This window comes from Hippocampus comes, unplaced genomic scaffold (genome assembly GCF_001891065.2).
Source record: "Hippocampus comes isolate QL1 unplaced genomic scaffold, H_comes_QL1_v1.1 scaffold72, whole genome shotgun sequence".
Lineage (NCBI taxonomy): Eukaryota > Metazoa > Chordata > Actinopteri > Syngnathiformes > Syngnathidae > Hippocampus > Hippocampus comes.
The window spans coordinates 776,658-788,999 of NW_017806030.1; the positions used below are offsets into that span (position 1 = coordinate 776,658).

Consider the following 12,342-nt stretch of genomic DNA (forward strand, 5'->3'; position numbering starts at 1 on the left):
TTAGGATTTTATTACATAATTTATTGTAGGTGTCGGGCAACGATGAGTTCACCCAGAGATAAGGAAAACTCTCACAGAGTAGCGCCAAGAAGCGTTCTGTAGTTGAGATAAGGTCAATGGCAACTCTAAATCAATGACTAAAATTTACCCTGATATTTTAAAAAAAGCATGAAAAAATGAATCGTAGTTATCCCGCAACCACACCAGGTTTTCAACACACTCCGGAACCCCAGGTATCCAACCACAGTATTGGCATTCAGATCCGATGTTCCATTTCAAAATAAAAGGCCTCTGAATTCACTAAAGTGAAAAATATGTTTATTTTATTGTGTCAAACAATTCTTGTGAGTCAAGATGTCAGCAAAGTCTTCCCCAGCTCTTTCCCAGCACACGTGTGCCTCTTTAGTTGTCTGGAGTCGGAAAAGCCAATTCCACAGGCAGAGCAGGCGTATGGCCGCTCGCCCGTGTGCACCTGCATGTGGAACTTGACGTGTCCAAGCTGGCGGAATCTGACCCCGCACACCTCACACTCGTACGGCTTCTCGCCCGTGTGGATCCTGAGGTGTCTCCGGTAGTTGGTGTACACCCGGAAGGCTTTGCCGCACTGCTCGCAGGCGTGTGGCTTCTCACCCGTGTGTCGCAGCCGGTGCGATTTCAGCGCGTGGTGGATAATGAAGGTCTTTCCGCACACGTCGCAGGCATAGGGCCGCTCGCCCGAGTGCGTGCGAAGATGGTAGTCGAAGGTGGTCTTGTAGAGGAAGGCTTTGCCGCATACGTCGCAAGCATACGGGGTGCTGCCCGTATGGAGCAGCTCGTGTTTCGTAAGCGCCACCTCCGAGTCAAACCCGCGTTGGCACGTCTTGCAGGCGAATGCTGCCAACTCCACGGTGGTCCTGTTGTTAAAGTTAAATTTAAAATGAATACCAAATCTTTCATATACAGAAAAATAGAAGGATACTTCAGGCCATTATTTTAGCAAAACTATTAAAAAATAGGTACTTGTATCGGAAAAAAAATCTGTAACCAGATTCATAGATGTGCAGTGTGTGGGCCGAGGGGGCGGAGGCTGCAGGCACCCAACTCAGGGTCCAGACGAGCAATAATGCTCTGTAGCAGCCATCAGGCATCACCACTGTCGGTGTCCGTGGGTATAAACACACCTTTGCACACCACTGCAAATGCGTGAAATAAATTTGCGAATGCGTAACCAGAATCACAAATCTGCTAAATTAATCTGGCTCTCTCATTGTAGGCCTCTAGAATGGATGTCATCTTGCAAAATTAGTTCTTGCACTTTATATATTTTCTTGTTTGCAGTTTGTCCTTATTTTGTTGTTTGCTTCAAACCCTTTGTTGTTGGGTTAGGATAGTGGATCGTTGATACATGCATTGAGAAATGTATTGTGAAAAATGAAATATATTAAGAGCATGTATTTTGGATACATGCACGTATTTAGTTCAGTGTGTGTTCCTTTGTGGCTCCTGAGTAGCACGAAATACTGTACAGTATACGTTTTGAGAATATGCTGTGGGCTGCTAAAAAATGCACGGTGGAGCAGTGACTAGTATTGAGTATTTGGCAAGTCACACACTCTATTCAAGCCTGATGCAAATGTATATAAATCAATCTAAGATAGTATGAATTTTCCATTACCTGTCCCGTTTGAAGATGACAGTGCGGTTTTCCCGTGCTCGGACCTTTCGCTGTCCTGCCTGCATGCCTGCCTCAGTGCCCTCCTGGTGCGCCACTTTCTGGTGCTTCTTTAGCTGCCAATTGTATAGGAAGGTCTTGCCACACAAGTCACACATGAAAGACTTGGTGGCGCCGTGGAGCAGCATGTGAGCCTTCAGCTTATCCTGGACGAAGCTGGCGCCGCACACGTGGCATTTGAACGGTCGCTCGCCCGTATGGATGCGGGCATGCCGCTTGAGGTTCTGCTGCAGCGTGAAGCCGGCACCGCACGTTTCGCAGGTGAACGCCTTACCATGAGAAACTTGGTCTTAAAAAAACACAAACAAACAAAAAAGTCATTAAAAGGATAGCTCAATTATCTCCCAATAGCAAAATTGAACTGCATTTCTTAAGAGTCTTATGTCCCATATCAAAGATTTTTACAGATCAGATTGTGGGTGGGTCTGAAACATAGTGACTTTTAGGTTCATCCAGAAATTCCATCCAAAAGCCAAATATCCCGACCTTGTTGTGAGAAGTGTATTTTATCTTGTTTCGATTTTAGTTTTTGCAGTGTACCGGAGGCAAAGGGCCGCGTGTCGTCACCGTGAACCGATTCGTGCGACTTGAGCAGTTTCTTGTTCTTGAAGGTCTTGTCACAGATAGGACACGTGAAGGAGTGAAGCGTCTTGTCCTTGTGACGCAGGAGGTGGCGCTCGAGTGCAGCCCTGCGGCGGAAGATCCTGGGACACTGGTGGCAACTCAGAGACTCTTTGTGGGTGTCCAAGTGTTTCTTGAGGTGGAGCTGACGACTGAAGCTCTTACTGCACACGTCACATTCAAACACTTTCTTAGTGACTTCAGTTTGCAAAGGATTCTGGGAGTCGGAGGATGCAGCTGTGTTGTCTTCCTCGGCAATGTCTGTAGAATACAGTTGGACGAATCAGTTTCTTACACACTGGCTATCTCAGCCAGTAATTTTTCTGATTTGTTTTCACCCCCATGGCCTGTATGTAAACTTTTTGAGCACCTCATAACCTTTAAGACAATTAAACATGAAGTACTTCATGTAGCTCAAAATGCCATAGAAATAAAAGATGCCTATTTTGAACAAAAAAGTAAAAATGTTACAATGAATTGAAAAAAAATAAAGAAAAAAAAGGTGTAATGCTATAAGAATAAAGTTGTATTTTCATCCTTACCAAGGGGAAGATCCCTTTTTTTTTCAGGACATTAAACTTCAGTTGTTGGTGTTATAATTGAGGTTATAATTTGTTCAAGTGGAGCAAAGCCTACACATTATTTGCATAAATACAGCAGAGATTGCCGCCTCTGTTGTCTCACTGAGGGTAAGCTCGCTGGTGCAGTTTCAGGCTGCTAACGATTCAGTTGTTTATGTTGGATTTGTATGCACATATTTCTGGTATGGCATTTATTAATTCAAGTAAAGCATAAGGTACACATTAGATACAACAATTGCAGTACAACCTAAATCTTACAGAAGATAAGATCTATGAAACTTGGACAGCCCACTTTAGGGTTGTTTTTGTATGTACATTTGGTGTGGGGCATCAAGGGAGTGGACGAAACACATTATTTGAAGATAGTTTTATAGCAGACAATGGTCATAAAAGAAGAGTGTTATATGCTGGCGAACGATCCTCTCTTACCCAAATGCAGAGTCACCACACTCATAAAAAGTTGCATGAGTTTACCTTGTCTACTGGCTGATGATGCCTCGGCTCCACCGTTCACCTCCACCAACGCAGACTCTTCTAAAGGGAACATTTTAGTTAATATTCAGACATGAACATCACAATATACCGGTAATTACAAATGCACCTTTGATGCGTATGACGATGGCTGACGTTGTGGACTCAGTGTCTTCCTTTGCTAACTCATCTGAGTTCACCAATACACCGAAAGGCTTCAGGGTGAAGACCCATCCCGTCTGCTCATTGAGCACAGGGCATCCAGTCAACACGTTCTCCCTCCATATTCGGATGACATCAAAGTCTTCAGTGACCGCTTTCAACTGGCGCTCCAGCTCACTTACTTTGTCCTGAAGGATCAGCTTTTCCTTAGTGGTGGTGTCTAACAGCTGGAGGAAAACACAGTTGATCTTTCTGCTTGCCTCCTGAGCCAGCAGCTCCACCATTTTGTCAAATCCTACCTGTTCGGAGCAGATACAAACATATGAAGATGAATACGTTTTCTGTACATAAAACATTGAGGAAGGTACCATTATCTAATTTCAGACCACTTTAGTCCCTGACAGCATCAAAACTGTTATCTGACCAGTGGTTGGGCGGCTTTGTTACCTGGAATTAATTAATTTTAAGTGTTGCACTGGTTGAGCGGCTTTGTTACCTGGAATTAATTAATTTTAAGTGATTACATTATTTTTTTTTTGTTCACATCAGGATTTAACCAACTCCTCCAACCTCAATAGTGAGTGCACTCTAAGTGGGCTGAGTCCGATGTTGGAGGATGATACTTTTTTTTTCATCCAGCACTGTCAATGATTACAAAGTGTCAATTCGTGTTAAATATCAGCATGGAAAACATAATTTTACGTTTGGTATCCGTTTAGTAAGACGGTTTGTCTATTGTAGTAGCTTAGCTGACTATCAGATCACATTTTGTGATAAATTTATGCAGAGCTCCCACGGTGTTGTCATTTGTTTTGGAAACGCTTCTGTACTTGCGTGTCGTCCTCCAGGTCTCTAGATGGCGCTACTGCGAACTGATAAATGTGGCCAGCCAGGCCTCTAGATGGCGCTCCCACTAGCGTCAAGTGACACAAAAAGCTAACACTTAGCCGAAGTTCAACGGCGATATAATAATTCGTACAGTCAGATTCCATAGACACAAGTTAAACCACTTAAACTATTAACACCACCAAGACTAAACAAGAAAATAACGAGACAAGATTAAAGAGAGCCAAAGTCTCTGTGGAAACTTTAAGCTTGCCGAAGATACGCGACAAGGCGCCATCTTAGTTTAGTTTCTTGTATTCCAATGTAACATCTCTGTAAAAACTGATCGATCCCAATCGTCAATACTTTTTTTGGCAGAAATTTTAAAATAAACACAGCATTCAATATTTACCTTCACAGAATGGTTCATTTTGACCTGACCAGCAGTTAAATCCAGCGCACACCTAATAAGAGTCTCCAAAATGGCATTAGTTTGGGAATAAAACACCAAACTTTCAGGCATTTTTGGGGACGTGTGATTTATTGCAGACTCTCACTAACAGCAGCTTCCGTTAGTTCGCAGCCCCTTTAACACACCCCACAAGTTAAGCCGCTCGACCTTGGGACTTCAAAATAAAACGTCATAAATTTCAAAATAAAATATTTAATTTTGCACATCCTCCAAAACACTCAACTAATGCAGTTATAATGCAGAGTAAATCACACTCCTGTATTGTACTAAAATATTTCAAACAGTTGTTATTTATGAAAATATCTTAAGAAAATAGGATATTTGTCATTTTGGGGATTAATAATGCTAATGTTTTTGCAGATTGCATGTTCACCCCATGCTTTTGTGGGTTTTATCCAGCTACTCTAACTTACTCCCACAATCCAAGAACATGGTCCGTTAAATCAAGACACTAAAACTGTACATAACTGTGAATGTAAATGCTTTTTTTGTCTACACATACCTGGACCAGATCGTCTACACGTACCTGGCCTTTTGCCCACAGCGAGCTGGAATAGGGATCAGCTCTTCAATATGTGGAAGTGTAGAACATGAATGAATGAATGGATGGTTGTGTTTTGTGTGTGTGCGCTTACAACAAGTAAGCAGGAATCCCAACATACACACGCAAGACACACACACACACACACACACACACACACACACACACACACACACACACACACACACGCCTTGCGATTGACTGGCAAGGGCAACCAGTTCATCTTGTCACAGATTTTTACTGTGGCCACCAAATACTATTTAGTGCACACTGCATACATATTAAGGCAACAGGATGCACGTCTTGGATTTGCAGAGGGGATGAGACAGCTTCTCCAGCTTTTTTTTCCTTAACAGAAAAAGGTATAAATTACTATTGAGATTTTATTGATAATTCTGAGTAATATTAGCGTTAAGACAGACAATAATACTACAGGTGAATTTCAGTAGTGTCCAAACAATGGTATTTGTGGCCGGCTAGCCATTATCCATTTTTTTCCCCCACCCGCTGTAGGGGATGTCTGAAATGTGATTGTCATTGGTTGTATCATTGCTTGATGGATTGGTTTTCACATGTTCAGTTAAAGGCACAGAATGCCGAAGTGGCACTTGCATTATTCAATTTTTCAGCGTGCTGCCCTCAGAGAAAAAAAAAAAAGATTGTATAAATACACTAGTTGTGCAGTAATGACATTGGTGAGGGATCTGAGGCTAGCCGTGTTGAAGATATTTTCTCCTATTTGCAGGTATGTTATTATTATTGGAAAAAAAAATAGACCCAGTTTGTGGGGTGTGGGCTTCTGTAGTATTATTCAATTTTTCAGTGTGCTGCCCTCAGAGAAAAAAAATGATTGTATCAATACACTAGTTGTGCAGTGATGACATTGGTGACGGATTTGAGGCTAGCCGTGTTGAAGATATTCCTCTCCTATTTGGAGGTATGTTATTGTTATTATATAAAAAAAACAAAAAACAAATAGACCCAGTTTGTGGGGTGTGGGCTTCTGTAGAATTGTTTTCCCAGGAAAAAAGCACCAGGTGCTGTGCACAGTGCTCGGGACATTCTTTTTCAATACTGCCAGCTCGTAAAAAAAGCATTTATGTTAACAATACTGGGACAACTGTTCCATCGCAACTGTGCTTCTTGAGCTGCCTCGAATCAGAGAATCCTCGTCCGCAGGTCTGGCACGAATAGAGCTTCTGGCCCGTGTGCACCTGCAAGTGCGACTTGAGCTGGTTGGACTGGTGGAACTTGCGGTGGCAGTAAGCGCACTCAAAGGGCTTCTCTCCTGTGTGGATGCGGAGGTGACGGTAGAAGTTTCCGTCGGTGCGAAAGGCCTTGCCACACTGCTCGCATTTGTACGGCTTCTCGCCCGTGTGGATGCGCTCGTGCTGCTTGAGGCTGCCGGCGTGGATAAAGCCCTTGCCGCACACCTCGCACACGAAGGGCTTCTCGCCCGAGTGCGAGCGCTGGTGCGAGCGGAACGAGTACTTATTGTGGAAGGCCTTGCCGCACAAAGCGCAGGAGAACTCCTTGTGCTCACTGTGGCCCTTCTCGTGGAGCTTGAGTGAGCAGGCCGCACTGAAGCTGGCCAGGCAGATTTTGCAGCTGTACGGCTTGACCAGAAGCTTGTTCCTCTGCCTTTGAGGGAACACCTTGGGCTTGTCATCCTCCTTGGCGTGCACATATTTCTGGTGGATCTGAAGGCGGCAATTGAAGAGGAAGGTCTTCCCGCACAGGTCGCACATAAATGGCTTTCGGGCTCCGTGCACCAGCATGTGCGACTTGAGCTTGTTGTTATCCGAGAAGCTCTTCCCGCAATCCTTGCAGGTGAAAGGCTTCTCGCCAGTGTGGATGCGCAGGTGTCGCTTCAAATTGTTGTTGAGGCTGAAGCGTGCGCCGCACACGTGGCAGGTGAATGGTTTCTCACCCGTGTGCACCACGCTGTGCCGTTTGAGCGCCGTACCGGTGCGGTATGAGCGTCCACACACACCGCACACGAACGGCGTGATCCCGGTGTGCTTGCGCTTGTGCACGGTCAGCGAATGGGCATACTTAAAGGTCTCGTCGCACACGTTGCACTTGTACTTCTTGGCGTTGGTGTGAACCATTTGGTGGAAACGGAGCGTGTCTTTGCTCTTGAACTCCTTGCCGCAGGTGGCGCAGCTGAAGGGCCGCTCGTCCGAGTGCACCACCATGTGGCCACGCAGCTGCACCGGCGTCTTGCAGGTCTTGTTGCACAGCGGGCACTGGAGCGACTCCTTCCACTTCTGAATGCAGTTGAAGAGAAAGCAAAATACAATGAATATTTTTGGGGCACATGTGGCTCAAAATTTGTGCCCACAAACAAGGATGTTGTACAATTTCGTATTCTGTGGCCACAAATTATTGCCAACAATTTAGTATTTTGTGGCCACAAAGTTGCATTTATTGTGCACGTTATTGTGGCCAGACTACTGTATTCTGTGGCAACAAATTAGGACATTGGAGCCACAAAACACAAAACTGTATACTCATTTGTGGACCAAAATCAGTTTTTCCTTTTCCAAATAAGGTTAAGTTGTGTCTAATAATATATGTCACGCCTAAAAACGTTTGCCGATAACACGAGGGATAGACTAACTCTCTTGAGCCTTTTTAGAATAGCTGGAGAGCATAAAGAGGCGTTTGGACATATTCAAGATTGTTTGGATAATTTTTACCCTATTGAAGAGACTTTTTTGGAGCAACTGCAGATTATTTGGATACTTTTTGGACCAAATAACAAAATCTTGATAGACAAACGGAAGACTCTAGAGACTTGTTCGATAATCTGAAGAGTCTTTAGAGACTTTGTGAAGTGAAAATTATTCAGATACTTGAAAGACCAATTAGAGTGTTTCTCAGAATGTTTTGGTCCAACAGAGAAGCTTTAAAACCTTGTTAGACCAACTGAACTCTGTCGAGATTTTTCTGATTTACTGAGTCTTTCGAGACTTAATGCCAGTTGCAGAGCAGCGGAGTCAGGAGGATTTTCTAAATGCAAAAAATAGCAAAAGGATATGGAATAAAATGTTGCCGTTGCTGTGAGTGAGATGATGTCTTCACCTGGTGGCGCAACAGGTGATTCTCCAGAGAGCGCTCCACACGAAAGGTCTTCCCGCACTGCTCACAGGCGAAAGGCTTAGGCTGCGCCAGGGGTTGGTGCCGCTTCAGGTGGTTCTGTAGAGACTCCTCTTTGCGGTATGAGCGCTTGCAATGCGGGCACGGGAAGGGCAGTGGCGCCTTGGACGCCACCTGGTGGCTCAGTATCTGGTCCTCCAGAGACGACTTCTCTGGGAAGCTCCTGTCGCACTGCTGCCGCGGGAAAGGCCGCTTGTGGAGCGCCGCATGCTTTTTCAGATCGGCCTTCCAATAGAAGGCTGCGTCGCATTCATCGCAGGAGAAGCGCTTCACGTTCCGCCGCGCCTTCTTTCTCGGGCTTTCATCCTCTTCGCCGGAGTCCATCTCGTCGTTGCTTATGTCGGCGGACGCTGACAGAGCTTGAGAGGGATGAGAGGCAACAAGACCTTCATTTAAAAGAAACCTGTATCCGATTCAAATGCAGCAAAACCTCATAAATCCAATATTTTTGTCTGTTTGGATTTAGAGGAAGCATTCTCATCAGAAATAATGGGCTCCAGCCTCCAACTGTCACAAAAGTGTTAAAAGAAGTGAACCACAGTTAATGTTAAAACACAAACATAATAAAAGGATGTGTACCTTAATTTTGATGAGTTACTGTGTGTATGACGACACTGCTCATATTTTTTAAACATGTTAAATATTTATATTGTACATTAGATTTTTCCTAACACTTGTGTACCGGTATATGTCTACTATTTTAATATTTTTGTTTGCTAATGTTTGTCATATTTGTGGTGGGGGAGAATTATATTTCTAATATTTTTAATGATCAAAAAACATCATCATATTTGTATAGAAATATTTTGCACATTGTCTACTTTCCTAATACGGTACTTGCATATAATGTTTTGTACTATTTTCACATTTTCATATTGTGGCTTTCAGCAATTTTTGTCTAAAAAAATTCTAGTACTGTTATTTGGGATATTTTGTCTAACATATTGTGGAATACCTTAGGAATATTAGGTATATATATATATTAGTGACATGATATTTATACGATATACCTTTTTGGGGGCATGTTTTTTTTTTTTTTGGTCTAAGGCAATATTTCATAGTAGTTTACTACAGAGCGACTTAAAAGACCCATTTCCCATTAAACCTGATGGAATTCCAAAATTATGCAACTTCAATAGGTTCACTTGTTACATAACCTGCTATCAAATCCTAGTTACCCATTTCCACTTTGAAGCTTGGCTTTCGTGTTCTTCTCGGTCTTCCTGATGAAGATTCTTCCACTGAGCCCTGTCACACAAACCAAATATTAAAAGCTTTTTCCTCATTATGTTGCCATACAAACACAGATGAACAAACTAACTAGTAATCTAGAAAGCTCTTATCAAGACCTATAATTTGGCATCCAACTCTATGTGCCTTGTTCCAATTTAATCTTTGATTTGTTTACTAGTGAACTTTCTTGATTCTTGAGGTGAAAGTAAATCACCACCAAAGAAATCAACTGGGGAAGCAGTGTATCCTCTGCATGTCCACCAAATACGGAGACCATTGGATGAAAACGGCCGAAAATTTGAATGTGTGTGTTGTTGACTTATTTGGCATTGCTGTGAGTTTGACATTTAACCTACGTAGTTTTTTTTACATGTTGGCATGACCAAAGCTATGTGGTGAATATCAAATATTTTGGTGCTTATAAATATGCGCCATGGGGTGAAGCCAATGTCTGAGACACCAAACCTGTTTCTCAGCTTGTTCCTGGGCTGGCTTCTTATTGCTAAGTGGGCAGGAATCGGGACTTGGAGCATCTTGCGGTGAGACCGCAGGTTGAAGGACAAGTTGTGTCACAAAGGATGCCTCGGTTATCTCCTGTGTGGGAGACTCTCCATCTTCCACAATGAGCATGGTGGGTGGGCCGCCGACCCCGCTGACAATCATCACAGGGGCGACAGCGGCCTGGGGGTCCGTTTTAGGACTCAGGACTGCCTCGTCATGTCCCACTTCCGAGACACTCAGACTGGATTCTGTGTCAGCAGCAGTCTGGTCGGCGGAGACTGACAACAGTGAGACTTCTGCGTTCATTCAGAGAGGGAATTAATGACATTATGGCAAATTAATGACTGGATAACTTTTCTCGTTTGCAGTTCATTTCAATACATGAGTGGATGATGATAATCAAATTTCCGATGGTTAATAATATTGTTTTAAACATTCCATATGGTTACGAGTAGCATATTTCAAGTGGATTCTTTTCAAAATCATTCTACCCTAGTCTGTAGTAGGCATTTTAGTATCATGCTTGCCTCCTGCCGCAGTTCCTCCATCGCTGATGCTCTTTAGCTCCTTCTCCAGCAGCTCCATATCCCTGCCTAGCCGTCCTACCCGGACGTGCAGCTCCTGTTCCAGTTGTCCGGCCTTCCTCTGCATCACGTCCTCCAACTGCTCGACTTTGATCTTCAGCTCCTCGTTCTCGTCGCACAACTCGGCGAACACCCGCTGAAGCTGAGCTAGCAGACCGCGCTCGATCTCCCGTAGACCGCCAAGAAGGCCGATCGTCGCTTCTTCCCAAGCCGAGTTTGGCGCTTGTTCCTCCCACACCCCCCTGAAGACCGACACGGTGGCTTGGAAGGCGAGCTCGACGATCGACGCCACCTTGCCGTCGAACCTCGCCTCCATGTTTGTGAAAACTCTATACCGAAACGATTTAAAAACACTCAAATCAAGAATAGGACCTTGCTGTGATCAATTGCGACTCATGTTACCAGACGATTGACTATGGAGGACTGTCCGTCGCTATAAAACTTCCTCGTTTGATTTCCGCTTCCGGTTTCATTTTCTTCTTCGTCTCCTTTTCGCCCATTGCTGTCATGGATTGACTATTTCACTACTGTTCCAAATGAATAACACATAACATACTAACAACATATAAGGTTAAATTATTATATATTCTTTAGCAGGCGTCTAGCAGGTACTAAAACGGGTAATGTGCAAACTATGGCCCACGGTCCACATACGGCGAAGTCATATGGCACACAAGTACAGTATTTGCATTATACAAGATAGAGAGTCCTGTAATTTTTTTTTTTGCATTAATTTAGCGATTTACCCCTAAAATTGGATAGTTCAAATGAATTTTTCAAAATGTTGTTATTCATTCATAAAATAATCAGTTGATTGGCTTGTTGTAAATTCAGCACCCTCTGACCCTGAATAGCATAAGCAAAAGTATATTGTATATTAGTGTATTAGTATGCCCAACTCTGCTAAAAAGCCTCAAGGACCCAAGACTGAAATACAACAAGATAATGGTTGAAGCAGCCATTTGAGGCAAATTCCAGGGCTCTGACGAACTCCTACAAAATTTTGCCAAAATAGTCCTGATCTGAAGCAGGTATCCCAGATAAAATGTGAAGGATTCGCCATGAAAACAGGGGTCCAATTGTACTCAAGTAGGCAAAGAGTAGGACATCATTAAAAACTGAGCAGCCAGTCTTTTAAGTCTAAGTCTAGAGGCGTGAAACAAATGAGTGTTTTTTTTTTTAATTTTTTTCCTACATGTGATTTCACGTCGAATCAGACATGCAAAGTCAAAAGGTGTGACAGCTGAAGCGGTTTCCGGTCTGCCATCCATTCATTCATTTGTCCATCCATTCAATCATTCATTCAACATTCCTTGCTTCCACTCCGCTGACATTTCTGTTGGTTTGGAACCACACATCTGGAAGACATTTGAACACACCAAGCACACGCTTACAACACATGTTAGAAACCTGAGAGCAATGGACAGACGTACACATCAACCAGATTCCCATTTGATGGAAACAAAAAAAAAAAAAAA

At 43.5% G+C, this 12,342-nt stretch overlaps 1 protein-coding gene across 1 annotated transcript; it reads right to left on the reverse strand.

Annotated features, from left to right (window-relative positions):
* Positions 1-296: 296 nt before the first annotated feature.
* On the reverse strand, positions 297-11,325 carry LOC109529334 (uncharacterized). Its single transcript, XM_019892661.1, has 11 exons — positions 10,808-11,325; positions 10,245-10,576; positions 9,725-9,794; positions 8,472-8,905; positions 6,485-7,654; positions 4,784-4,921; positions 3,515-3,845; positions 3,388-3,447; positions 2,252-2,593; positions 1,655-2,000; positions 297-893 (listed from the first exon to the last, which is right to left on the reverse strand). Exons 1-11 carry the CDS (start codon positions 11,178-11,180, stop codon positions 350-352), a joined length of 4,140 nt encoding a protein of 1,379 aa, XP_019748220.1. The 5' UTR covers positions 11,181-11,325; the 3' UTR covers positions 297-349.
* Positions 11,326-12,342: the final 1,017 nt, after the last annotated feature.